Genomic DNA, 12,040 nt, shown 5'->3' on the forward strand with positions numbered 1-12,040 from the left:
AGGGGAGAGAACGAGGCTGAACCCAACATAAAGCTGCTACAAAACTTCACACAGGGTTGTGAGGCTGGGAGGTGGCCGGGGAAGGAGCCCCGCGGCTTTGGCCAGCACCAGAACAAGGTTTCTGCCTTTGCAACCTACAAAACCCAGTGCAGAGAACCGAGGGGGAGGGAGTGGAAGAGCCCAATCTGCTCCACCAGCCAGAGATCCCAGAGCTTTAGGAATTTGCACAATACGAATCGCACACAGGGTAAGGCCCCGGGACCCCCCGTACTCTGTCCAGGGGATGCCGAGCTGTATCGATCTCGACTGTTAATCAAAGTTTCGTGTCACGCGTCCAGAGCTCTAAAGCCATTTTGTAAGATAGCGGTATCCCTTTTCTTACAGCCTTAGTAACGAGTAGAGTTATCTTTAAAAAAGAAAAAAAAAAAATAGAACAAAAATTTAAAAAAAAAAAAAAAGAAAAAAAGGAAAAAAAAAAAAAAAAGCCCAATTATTTCATTTCTTTCTGTGGTGTGAAACTCGTGTTCTGCAAACATGTGAGCGCTGAGCAGGGGTAAAATGACTGTTTTCTTAAGAGAAACAACAAGAAACTGCTTTCCAGACGGTCTTTCCTCAGGTGCTAAATAAGGGTTCCAAAAATGGATACTGCTTTAGGAGTTCCGGCTTTATTCCTAACACACGTATTTTTGTTGCTTAGGTGTCATTGAGGTATTTTAACAAGACTGTTGTTGGGTTTTTATCCATGTCAATGAGACGAAGCGTCTTTGTTTCTCGGTTGATCTCCTCGTTGTCTGTATTGAACGGTCTGATTTTCACCTCACCCTTTGGAGAAGGACCCTCCTCCCTCCTCCCTCGAAGACATTTCATTAAGTGTTGCTGCGTTTGAGAGCGAGTCTCCAACCGCTCACGGATTGATGCTGCTGCTGCTATACGTAACCCCGAGAACTGAGAATGTGTGATGCACTTTTTGTCCCCCGAGTTCCCCGAGGAGAGCCGAGCCCTCCTATAACGCAGCCCCCCCTTGAGCCCCACGGCCCGACCCTGGTGCTGACCCACGGGGATTTCTATGCAAACGCAAAGCAAAGGAGGACTCTGACCTTGGAAGAACACTGTGCGTTTCTCTCTCCTTCCTCTTCTCAAGCTGCTATCCGAAGGGTCGCGCCAACCCAACTCCTCCTTCCTGCTTGGTGGTGATGTGGGGAAGATGCCTGAGCACTCAGAAGGTCCGAAATCTCACTGAGTTCGTGTCTCATTGCCACTTGTAGCATTTCCTTCTCTATTTGAATACATCTTTGGAAGGAAATCACTCATTTGCAAAAATATATATCTTTTTAATGCTTTATCCCAATGTGGAGTTGACCTGAAGTGAAGCAGCGATGCTCAGCCCACATGGCCTCCTGCCCCAAGGAGGTTCCACAGGACTTTGGGCAGGGAGAGGCGATGCTATGGAGATCCTTACGGGAACCGTGGCATAAGGGAAGAGTCAGGAGTGTCCAAAGGAGCGTAGGAATAACGCTTTGGGATTACAAATACCGGAGTTTCCCTTCGTCAGCGCCATCTTTTGCCCAGTGTTTGCTCTCTTACACACCCAGGTGTGTGCATATCCCAAACGTGCCTTGTGTGTGTGCTCAGCCGCGGCGGGCAGAGGGCTGTCCTACAGCTGGGACGTGTCCTCCCAAACATGACCTGTTGGTGCAGCTTCTGAGGGGATCCGGGGTGGGAGGAAGAGGATCTGCTTTGCTGTTCTGCAGACAGAAACGAGCGGAGGTCCAAAACCAGCCCTCCTTTGGGGTCGGGGTTCTCTGCGGCCTCTGGGATCCTGGTGGCATGGGGCTTTACTCCCTTCCACTTTGTGGTTCATGTTACTGTGGGTTTTTTTGCCCGTTTTCTTTTTTTTCTTAAAGGAAAAGTCAATGCGCCGTGCGTTGCCCAAGCAGAGACGTGGTGCGTGCAGTCAGCAACTTGGGATGTGAAGCTGTGCAATTCCTGTTCCTTCATCTCTCTCCTCACCCTCCCATGCGCTCTCCCCCTCCGTCTCTCTGTGCTTCTGCCACTGTCAATGTGAAAGCTTGCTTGCGTTATTGTTTAGAAATGCATTTTGCACACTCGGGTTTCGCTGAAGCTCCGTGAAAAAGGTTCGTTTGAAGCAGATGAATAAAGCTATGCACATGTTTTGAAAGTTTAATTTGTGTCTCATTACCAGAAGTGACTTATCTGCCCTCTTTGCATTCCCATGCTGTCGTTGCCTGCGTTATCTTCCCACCACGGAGGGCATGATGCAAGGTGACAGCTCTTTGCTGACAGCGTAGCAGAAAACTGGCGCTTCTTGAGTTTGGTAGCCTGTCTCTCTTTGCTTTCTCTCTCTCTCTCTGTATATCTGTATAAATATATATATTATTTTTTTATTTTAAAGAGCCTACTTTAGTAATTGGAGGGAGAGGGGCGAGCTGGCTTGCTGGGCTCCATGTCTGTGCACAGTGGCTGTGCCCTTTGTGCCAGAGCAGGGCATGGAGCACTGTGGGCTGCTGGCACATGGCAGCCCTGTGCCACGGCGCCCATGTGGGGTGTTGTGCCCGTGGTGAGGGGTGCGTGTGTGCAGCAGTGGGGTAGGAGCTGCTCTTGGTTTTGTTCTCGTGAGTGATGTGTGTTGGGCTGCAGGTGCCAGCTCTGCAGGTGTGTTGCTGATCCCCTCGTGGGGAAGGCTGGAGCTGGGTGGAGGACCCCAGTACCTTTCTCCTTACGTTCCCTTCCCCATGGCAGAAACCTGTACTAACTTTATGGCTTTTTTTCATACCGAACAGGGCTGCTTTTCTACCTGTCTACCATCACACGTGTACTTACACACCTTTGGCAGCTTGCACGCTTCCAAAGGTCCTCAACTTGTTTACTGGGGGGACAGATGCTCCTCTCTCCCCCTCCCCAAATACTTCAGTGTTAGCAGCAGTGTAGAGAGCTGTGGGACGGAGCAGGGCCTGGCTTGGCCCCATCTGCCCAGCCCATAGCTCTCATCCTTCAGTTCCCCATGTTAGAACCACAAGGGGTTGTGCTCTACCTGCTCAGTAGGAGCTGAGTTACCTCTGACCCACGGAGAGGGGGCAGCCCCTCTTTGTTGTCCATGTTGAAACAGTCAAGGTCAGTTTTGTTTTCTTCTCCCCTTCCCGGTCTGTTTGAATGGGTTCACGCACTGCTGAGACAGGAGCATTTCCCCAATGGTCAGAAGGCAGCAGTAGGAGTGAGCGTGAGACCTGCTGTGCTGCGCCTGGGGCGGGCGGCGTCACGGACTGTAAGGAGAGGGAATGTCCATGAGCTGTAATGGCATGATGTATCTTTACCAATGATGTCATACTTCACACTAAATGTTTTAAAAAATAGTTAAAAGGTAAAAAAAAAAAAAAAATTAAAAAAAAAAACAAGAAAACTTACCTGAATTTTGTTTATTCCGCACCAACAGGTCTTCAAAATTTATCCAGATTTTATTATTTTATCAGGAAAAAACAAAAACAAAAACAAAACCACAACAAACAAAATTGTGTAGATGGAATACGTTAAGATGGACAATAAGTGATGTAAATCGTTGAATAAAAAATGTAAAGATTATGGGTGTTGGTGTGTCTCTTTTTGCATTCTGAGGGAGCATCCCCTGGCCTGGGGCACAAGGAGCACGCAGTGCCCATGGCCGGGGGGGCTGAGTGTGGGGCATGGAGCGGGATGGGGATGTGTGACCTCAATGCGCAACAGCAAACACCCGTCAGGCCGTTTTATCTTTCAGTCACATTTATTTATTTATTGGCAGTTGTGGCAGCTGGTACCGTTTGGAAGTGTTGTTCCATCAAGCAGTTGCAGTACAAGAAGGGGTTGTTATTTCAGGAGGGGATTATTAGCACCAAAAGGGAGCCAGTGAGCTTTAGAAACCTTGCAAAGATGTGCTCAGAAGTGGGGCCAGGCACCGGGCAGCTACTGCTGGATGCGCCTGATAGACTGGATCTGGGAGGTCTGGGCGTGCGAGCCCCACTCTCTCCAGTGCTTGTAGTCTCCCCCGTGGTGGTCGGCCTCCAGGACGTACTGGTAGCCACGGTACCCAGGATACTGGTAGCAAACCCAGCTGCAAGAAATGGAGTTGTCAGGCAGCCATAAGGGAATGAGATAGGAACGAGGCACGGGGCTGCGTGCTGACGGCCTTGGCTTGTCCCCACTGCTCAGCCCAGGCCCTGTGCCCATCACTTACGCGCCGCAGGGGATCTTCATGGAGCCCACTTCGTTGTTGGCCCAGCCCATGGCCTGCAGCGAGGGGTAGTCGTCGCTGATCTCCCACTGGCGGCCGATGAAGTTGTCTTTCTCATAGACAGTGATCTTGGATTCCTTGTGATTCTGGGCCAGAAGAGCAGCATGAGAAGGGCAGGTGAGTGGGGCTGAATGGCTGGGGGAAGGTTCCCCTCCCTACAGCCTGGTTTGGGGGACTCCTGGGGCTGCTGTGGCCAATTCTGCTGAGTACAGGGAGTGCTGGGCCTGCCCTGAAGACTCCACCACATGCTCAGCCCCTGGCTTGGCAGGTTGGCCCTTCCTAACTGCACTCCCTTGTCCTTGTGGGTGCTGCCTGGGCTTGGAAAATTGAGGGATCAGGAGCTGCAATGCAGCGCCATGCTGCCCCTAGCCAAGAGCTGCTCCCTGCCAGTGCCTGGCTCTGTGCTGGGTTAAAACCTTGGAGCAGCTCCTGCCCTGCCTGGAGCAATTCCTGCCCTGCAACCCACCCAAGCCAGAAGCCGGGCTGCCCATGGGCACTCACAGCAGAGCAGACGGGGCGGAAGGACATGAGGCGCTCGATGTGGTAGGCATTGCTGCCGCTCCAGGCGTCCCAGCGCGGGTACTCGCCCCTCTCCAGGATGAACTGCTGCCCACAGAAGCCGGTGTGCTCATAACCAACCCAGCTGCAAAACAAAACAGAGCAAGGGCTGCCGGGGCTTCCTGGGGGGGGGGGCGCAGATGGAGGTACAAGGAGGAGGACTGGGGTCTGATATCTGCCCACCAGCCCAGGTGCCGTGGAGGAAAGGAAAGCAGTGTAGGGCACAGACAGAGCCCCCAGAAAGGGTGTCACTGTAGCTGCCACCTGAAGGATGCTCATCCTGGCAGTACAGGGACTGGAGATGGGACAGCTACAGCTGAGCTAACAGGCAGGCAGAGGCCGGGATAGGAGCCAGGAGGAGGATGGCACACCACTGTACATCCCATTTGTTCACGGGATGTGTGAGATGCTGGGGGGTTTGAGGACTTTCTTGCCTCCTTTGAAGACCAAAGTTCAGCCCTAGTCCCATCCCTGCAATCAGCCTCCCAGTCAGCAAGGTGAGCAACCTGACTGGGAACGCATCAACTGGAGCAGTGAGCTGATTACTGCGTGAGCACACACGCTGCAGTAATCCCATTAGCATTACAAATCCTAAATATAGCAGCACAAATCTATCTTGTCTGCTTCCCCAGCCCCAGCGGGATGTTTGCCACCAGGACTGCTCCTTACACACGGCAGCTCGGAGCAGCTCGGGAGCTGTCTTGCCTTGTACAAGGAGCATTCCTGCATGCAGGGAGAAGCCTGGCTCTGCTCCGCACCCTAACAGTGACTGGGGCAGCTCAGCACGGGCTGCAGGCGGACTCTGGTGTGGCCTGGGGGAGCCACATAGTGCCAGAAGAGCAAGTAGCAGGGCCCTGGGGCAAGAAATGGGGCTCTGAAGCAGTGCTTCATAGGGTTACATGGATGAATGCGGAGCAGGCTGAGCTCACCAGCCAAGATCTCTCTAAGCACTGATCCTCACCGTGTTCCTGGGCAGCATTCATACCGGGCACAAGACAGCTGCAAACCTGGCTGCTGCCAGACCGCAGGTTTGGATGGTGCCAAAGGTATTGCTGCTGTGCCCAGAGCTGGCTGCTCTACCCCAGCAGGGTGGGATTCCCATGCCTGGCTTCCCCCGGTTACAGTGCTGGCTCCAGCTCAGCAGAGCGAACCTGCCTGGCCCTGTTTACACTTGGGGACCCTTCACCCCACAAGCCCCACACTGGGGAAAGCATTTATACCACCAGAACCGGGTACTCACGCGCCACATTCCACCTTTAGGGAGCGGATGTTGTCAAACCCACACTCCATGATGTTTGGACAGGCGGAGGTGAACTCCATCCTCTTGCCCTGGAAGTTTTCTTGGTCGTACACGGTGATCTGGAACAGAAAAGGAACTGCCCAGTTGGGAGCAGCGTGGCAGTGATCCCAGGGGAGATCAGCACCTCTTTGAGATGGGGTTGTGCTCCATCCAGGGAGGAGTAACAGGCACCAGTCTGGGATGTGCTGGGCACATCCCTGGGCTGGTTTGTAGCCCCTGCACCTCGTGCATCCCTGCACCGCTGGCCCCGCGTTCCCTGCCTGCTGTTGGGGAGCCGCACGCCAGCCCCGCTCTGCTCCTGCTCACCCCTAAGGTCAGTTCCTGGGGCAGCAGCACCGTCCGGAGAGAGGAGTGGAGCCCTTCTGGGACGGGCAGGTGGCAGGGCTGTGGCTGGCGGTTCTCCCGGCCTCTGCTCCGAACGTTCTAGGGCAAAGAGGATTAAGGGGAAAAGGGCGAGGGGGGACTCCCAGGGGCTGCGTTTGACGCCATCCTTTCCACATTTCAGCAGGGTTTTGCCCACTTATGTGCGATTTTCCTCTCCTTCTTGGTTCCCAACGTGAACTGGCCACGTCACCAGAGCTGTCATCAGCCCTGGCACCCTCAAAGCTGCTCTCCATACCCACCACCACCACCTTCGTAGCTCTTGTGCCTGCTGGCCCGTGCCCGCTCTGCCTTCACTCTTAGGAGGTGGTAATGAGAGTACATGGCTTTTGGGGATGGCTGCCTTGTACGGCACCTCTGGTGAAGGCAGGGCATGGCCAGGTCCGGGCACAGCAAAAAGGACTGCCAGGGAGCATTGGCTTTGTCCTGTTCCCCACCTCCCACCTGAGATGCAGGGCATACGAGGACATACCTTCCATGGGCCCATGGGGACAGGCAGAGGGTTTGTCTGAGCCATCTTTGCTGCTGGAAAGGTGTCTGGAGAAGGAAGGAAAACCAATTGGTGCTGCAGAACACCCCGTTGATTGCTCCCAGCGAGACCCTCGTCAGCTGCAGAACAGCCTGAGGGGCACAGCAGTGGGCTCCCTCCTCCTGCAGCCTGTCTTGTGCTTTGGGGGGTCCGTGAGACCCCCACTCCTATCCCTGCCTTTCTTGTTCCTCCCTTGAGCACTCCTTCCTCAGGAGTGTCGGGATGGCAGGAACTCACAGCCTGGGGTGCCAGTAGGGTGCTATGCCAGTAGGGTGTGGACCTACCCCTAGCTATGGGGCTGCCCTCCACCCACTGTGCCAATGGGGCCATGTCACCCTCTGGGCACCTCTCCTGCCACTGGGCAGAGGAAGGGCTGCGCCAGGCAGCAACGGGGCGAGCGGGGCTGGGATGGGGCAGGCCAACCCCAGGACTCACCTAGCTCAGGCGGTACAGCTGCTTCGCCCATGTCATGTCTGCCTACTTCAGCGGCTCAGCTTTTATAGGGTGCTGCTGGCCCGGAGCCGGTGCCAGCGTTTGCAGAGCAGTCAGCACAATGCTCCCACTGGCATTGTCCTGCTGATCCCCGGAGATTTCAGCAGCTCATCCCCATGGTCCGGGCTACATTCTTGGTTGGGGGGTAAAAAAAAAGAAAAGGAAAATAAAAAGATCATAACAAAAATAATCGGGAACGGCTGTTTGTACAGATAATCTTGGGAGTGAATGACTCAACAGTTTGACGCTTCTGGCATTTTCCAGGGGCAATGCAGCGCCGTCACGGGGCTGGCCTGGCCCGGGGGCAGGTGGGAAGCAGCATGGCACCGTCTGGGGTCCCCCTGCCCTGTGTGCTGTGTGGGCAGCGAGGACACCATGATGTGGCTGAATCCTCCAGCCCTCCTCACAACACAGCAGGATGTGGGGCAGTGGTGGGAGCTGCTGCGGGGCCTCCTGGTCTCCATTGCTCATTCCCTGAGCCCATAGATAATGCCAAGCCTGTGGGGGCACGGGGCTGCCATGGGCCTCAGAGGTGCTAGGCCTCACAGTAACCATGGCAACGAGGCCTACCTGGGCCTGAAACCCCACAGTAACCATGGCAAAGAGGCCCACCTAGGCCTAAAGCCCCATAGTAACTATGGCAATGAGGCCTACCTGGCCCTGAAGCCCCATAGTAACTATGGCAATGAGGCCTACCTGGCCCTGAAGCCCCATAGTAACTATGGCAATGAGGCCTACCTGGCCCTGAAGCCCTATATTAACTATGACAGTGAGGCCTAGCTAGGCCCAAAGCCTCCCAGTAACCTGTGAGGGGCCCTGCTCCCCTTCCCAGCCATCCAGGGGTGCCATGGCGGACACAGGCCCGGACTGCCATGGCTGCTGGTGCTGGGAGGCAGCGTGGCAGTGAGGACTGCTGCTGCCTCAGCTCATGGCCGCCAGCACAAAGCGCCGCCCGCGTCTGACTGCCCCTTTTGTCTGCTCGGCACAAAACAAAGCGCCCTGTCAGCGCGGAACGCAGCCCGGCCTGGCGCGAGGCCTGCGGGGATCCAGCAGGGCTGGGATGGTGCCTGCAGGGAGATGGGGTGCCATTACTTTTAGGGGCAGCATTGGGGTGCTGTGTGGCCCCTTGTATTTAATGGGGTCAGGGTGGTAGAGCGGAACTGTGGGGATGAGAACTGAGTGTGACGAGGCCACTGATGGTGGTGTGGGGGTTGTCCTGCTGCTTCCAAAGGGGTCACCATAGGGGTGCAGAGCGCAGCATGGCCGCAGCACCCCACAGCCCCCATGCATGCCCTGGGTACAACCCCACAGGGTCGGCTATCCAGGAGCTGGGTGCCACTAGAGGGAGAGCTCACCCTGCAGCCGGCATATGAGAATAAATATACAGGGCTGGACGGCAGCATGCAGCCACACTGCAAACAGCCCATGGGCACAGCCTGCAGCGGGCAGCCAGCCCCAAACAACACCTCTGCCTGTTCCACAGCCTCACCCAGTGCTGCTCAGGGATCCACCATCATCCCACTCACGTTGTGACCCTCAAGGCTGAGGACAGTGGGGAGAACGGCGGTGAGAGCACCTGGGGATCCACCAGCACCAGCAGCACGTTGCCAGGTCCGCCGGCAGTCTGGAACAACTGGTTTTTCTAGATCCTGGAGCCTATAAAAAAAGCAGTGACCTATTTAGCAAAGCCCCGTGGTGCTGTGGAACAGATGCCTCCCCCCAGCCCAGCGCAGGGCCATTGCTCCTTGGAATGCTGTGCAGTGCAGGATTTGCCAATGGCTGGCACAGCCCCGTGCTTGGAGGAAGCTGGTGGCATCCAGTGGGATCTTGCATGTGTGTGCTGGGCTGCAGGCCGTGTTCCGTGGAGCTGTGTGGCCGTGCAGAGGTGTGTGATGCTCCGGGAGCCCCTGCACACTATGAGAAGGGCCGCATTGCTGTCCCTGTGGCTGTCTATGGGGCGGTCCCTGCTCCCTCACAGCTCTCACAGTGCTCAGGATGGGCCACGTGGGGGGTTTTTTTGCAGCCTTTTTGAGCTTGGGCTGTGCTTAAACCCCACTGACACGAGTGGGAGGGCACAGCAAAGGCTCGTGGTTTGCTGCGGGGCCTCCAGCTCCATCCTTGTGCCCACATGGGGATGCTGACCCTCCCCTTGCAGGCTCACAGCTCCGCTCCTTGCTGCTCCCTTCCTAAACGGAGCATCTCAGCTGCACCCTGTATGTGTATCAATGCGGGTGTGCGTGCAACCCACTGCGCTCACCGGGAGGGGGAACGGAGGGGGGTGTGTGTTCAACCCGCGTTGTGAACAGGTGCGTGTCCTGCAGGGTGCCCCCAATGTGTGCACAACCAGCGGGTGGAGGCGGGCACCGGGGCTGTGCGTGCACCGGGGCGTGTTACCGGTGTGCACAAAGCGGGCTGCGGTCACCACGGACACCCACCCGCACCCCGCAGTCCGTTGCATCCCGTTCCATCCCGTTCCGTTCCGTTCCGTTCCGTTCCGTTCGGGGCCGCACCCGGAGCAGCGGGCGGCGCGCGCAGAGCCGGCAGTGCCCGCCCCGGTGCGGAGCCGCCCCGCCCCGCCCCGCGCCGCCGCCGCCGCCGGGGCCCGGCACCGCCGCCCCGCAGCGCCCCGCCCCGCATCGCACCGCCACGGCCGGGCCCCGCTCCGCCGCCACCGCCGGGTGAGTGAGCGCCCGCCGCACCCGCCGCCTCCTGCACCGGCACCGGCACCGGGGCGGAGCCGCCGCTCCTGCACCCCCCGCACGGGCCGGGCCGCAGCGCTGTGCGCGTGTGCGCGCGTCCCCGCGTGCGCGTTTCCTCCCCCCGCGCTGCGAATGCTGCGTGCCCCCCCATCCCAAACCCACCCTGTGGGGCACCGCACCCCGCACCCCGCCGGGCTGTGACCCGCAGGGGGGGCTGCTGTGTCCCCAGTGGGTGCCCGTGCCGTGGGTGCGCACCCCCCCGGCCTGCCACCAACCCCCCCCGGCCGCACCGTTACGGAATGACATTGTAAAGCCGTTCGCCCATCTCTCGAGCAGTGGGGGGGGCTGCGGGCTGCCCGAGGGGCGCTTTGGGTAGAGGATGGGGCCGGAGGGGCTGTGGCTGCAGCGGGGTTTGTCCCTGTGTTATTTTGCCTGGGGGGCAGCATACAGAGCGAGTGAGGGCTGGCAGGACGCGTGTCCAGGAGCGGTGCGGTTTGCAGCCGGCAAAGCCTGAGATGCAAATCGTTTGGTCACCCGGTACCGCAGCTGCGCTCAGGGCGAGCACTGAAAAACGTGGGCTCAGGACATGGCCCAGGCCTTGTGCCCACGGGGTCCCTCGGTGTTGGGGGGGATGGACCCACCCCCTGCCCTGGGCTGAGCCAGGTGTAAGTGCTGTGCTGCTGCTGGACTTTGCCCTGTGACGAGCTGCAGCTGAGCCCTGTGCTGTGGGCTGGGCCCTGCTGGGGGGCACATAGCAAAGCAGGGCCGTGCTGCAAAGTGAGGGCAGCACACAAACCATGCAATGGCTCGTGCTGCCGGTGACCCGTTGCATGGTGCACCCCAGAGCCTGGACCCTCCTTCCCACAGCACCGGGCAGTGGGGTTTTGTAAGGACCAGGTTGTGCAGTTGTGCTGCTTTGGTGCCAGGTTCACCCACCCCATGATGATGCATTGGAGCTCTCGGGCACTGGGCTGTGTTTGCCGTCAAGCTGTGACTTCTGTCGCTGTCTTCTTGCATGGGAAGCCCCCAAAATCCCGCTTCAGACAAAGGCTGGTAGCACGCTGTCCTGATGCATCCCAATGGTGTCCACAAGGCAGCGTGCAGAGGTTGGAAAACCCCTAAATCTCCTTGGTGTGCGGAAATCCTGTGCTGGCATCCACCAAGGAGGCTGGGAGCCATCGCCATCCCCAAACTGAACACGAGTGGAGCACGGGGACCCCAAAGGGCCGCCACAAATGGGCTCCCACCGACAGCACGGGGCAGGCAGCAAACTGGTGCTGCAGGTCCCTGCGTTGGGAGCACGTCGGGCGAGATTGCGTGGAGGGGAGTGGCCCCGAGCTCCAGTGGGTGCCTCCCGTTCTGCCGGGCACCTGTGGGGCTCAAAGGGAACGGGAGAGACCCTCAGGGGCCGGGGGGTCACCTCGCATTGGGGTCAGTACACAGGGGGCATCACAGCAAGGAGCTCGCATGCAATGCATGGGCGAAGCTGCCTCTCCCAGCCGTGTCACAGCTCATGCACGCTGCCACCCGAACACACCCAGATAATCCCGGAGCGAGCCCGGGCCGAGGCGGGCAGGGAGCTGGGTGAGTGGATCGGGAGCGGGGTCAGGGTGATTCAGGAGCGGGCGGTGACCTCGCGTTGCATTGGGAGCACTCAGCGGTGCAGCTGCTCGGCGGTGCCGGCTCATTAGCCATGCAGCTCCTACCGCCCCGTTCCCTTCGCTGCCGAGCATACAAAGGCCGGCAGGCAGCGTGTGCGGGGGAGAGGAGCGGCGAGGACAAAGAGCTGCGCGATGCCT

The 12,040-nt window shown here is 58.0% G+C and overlaps 2 protein-coding genes across 42 annotated transcripts in view; one reads left to right on the top strand and one right to left on the bottom strand.

The window, feature by feature from the left end:
- Positions 1 to 3,756: 3,756 nt before the first annotated feature.
- CRYBA1 (crystallin beta A1) lies at positions 3,757 to 7,521 on the bottom strand. 2 transcript variants are annotated; one of them, XM_015880572.3, is made up of 7 exons: positions 7,486 to 7,521; positions 6,994 to 7,058; positions 6,447 to 6,563; positions 6,081 to 6,199; positions 4,784 to 4,925; positions 4,226 to 4,368; positions 3,757 to 4,102 (listed from the first exon to the last, which is right to left on the bottom strand). In XM_015880572.3, the coding sequence occupies exons 1-7, from the start codon at positions 7,514 to 7,516 to the stop codon at positions 3,955 to 3,957; spliced, it is 765 nt and encodes a 254-aa protein (XP_015736058.1). In that variant the 5' UTR covers positions 7,517 to 7,521; the 3' UTR covers positions 3,757 to 3,954. The 2 variants fall into 2 exon arrangements, with proteins under 2 accessions (XP_015736058.1, XP_015736062.1); XM_015880576.3 differs by lacking the exon at positions 6,447 to 6,563.
- A 2,554-nt stretch (positions 7,522 to 10,075) lies between these two features.
- Positions 10,076 to 12,040, top strand: part of MYO18A (myosin XVIIIA) — a 30,095-nt gene continuing 28,130 nt past the window's right edge. For 37 of the 40 annotated variants that reach the window (XM_085522137.1, XM_085522165.1, XM_085522141.1 and 34 more), the window contains exon 1: positions 10,076 to 10,220. The gene's annotated coding sequence lies outside the window, so the exon portion shown is untranslated. Of the gene's footprint in view, positions 10,221 to 11,542; positions 11,826 to 12,040 lie in introns of those variants that run through there. The other 3 variants (XM_085522171.1, XM_085522163.1, XM_085522164.1) reach the window with 3 other exon arrangements.

This window comes from Coturnix japonica, chromosome 22 (genome assembly GCF_054131305.1).
Source record: "Coturnix japonica strain WE chromosome 22, WE-NBRP24, whole genome shotgun sequence".
NCBI lineage: Eukaryota > Metazoa > Chordata > Aves > Galliformes > Phasianidae > Coturnix > Coturnix japonica.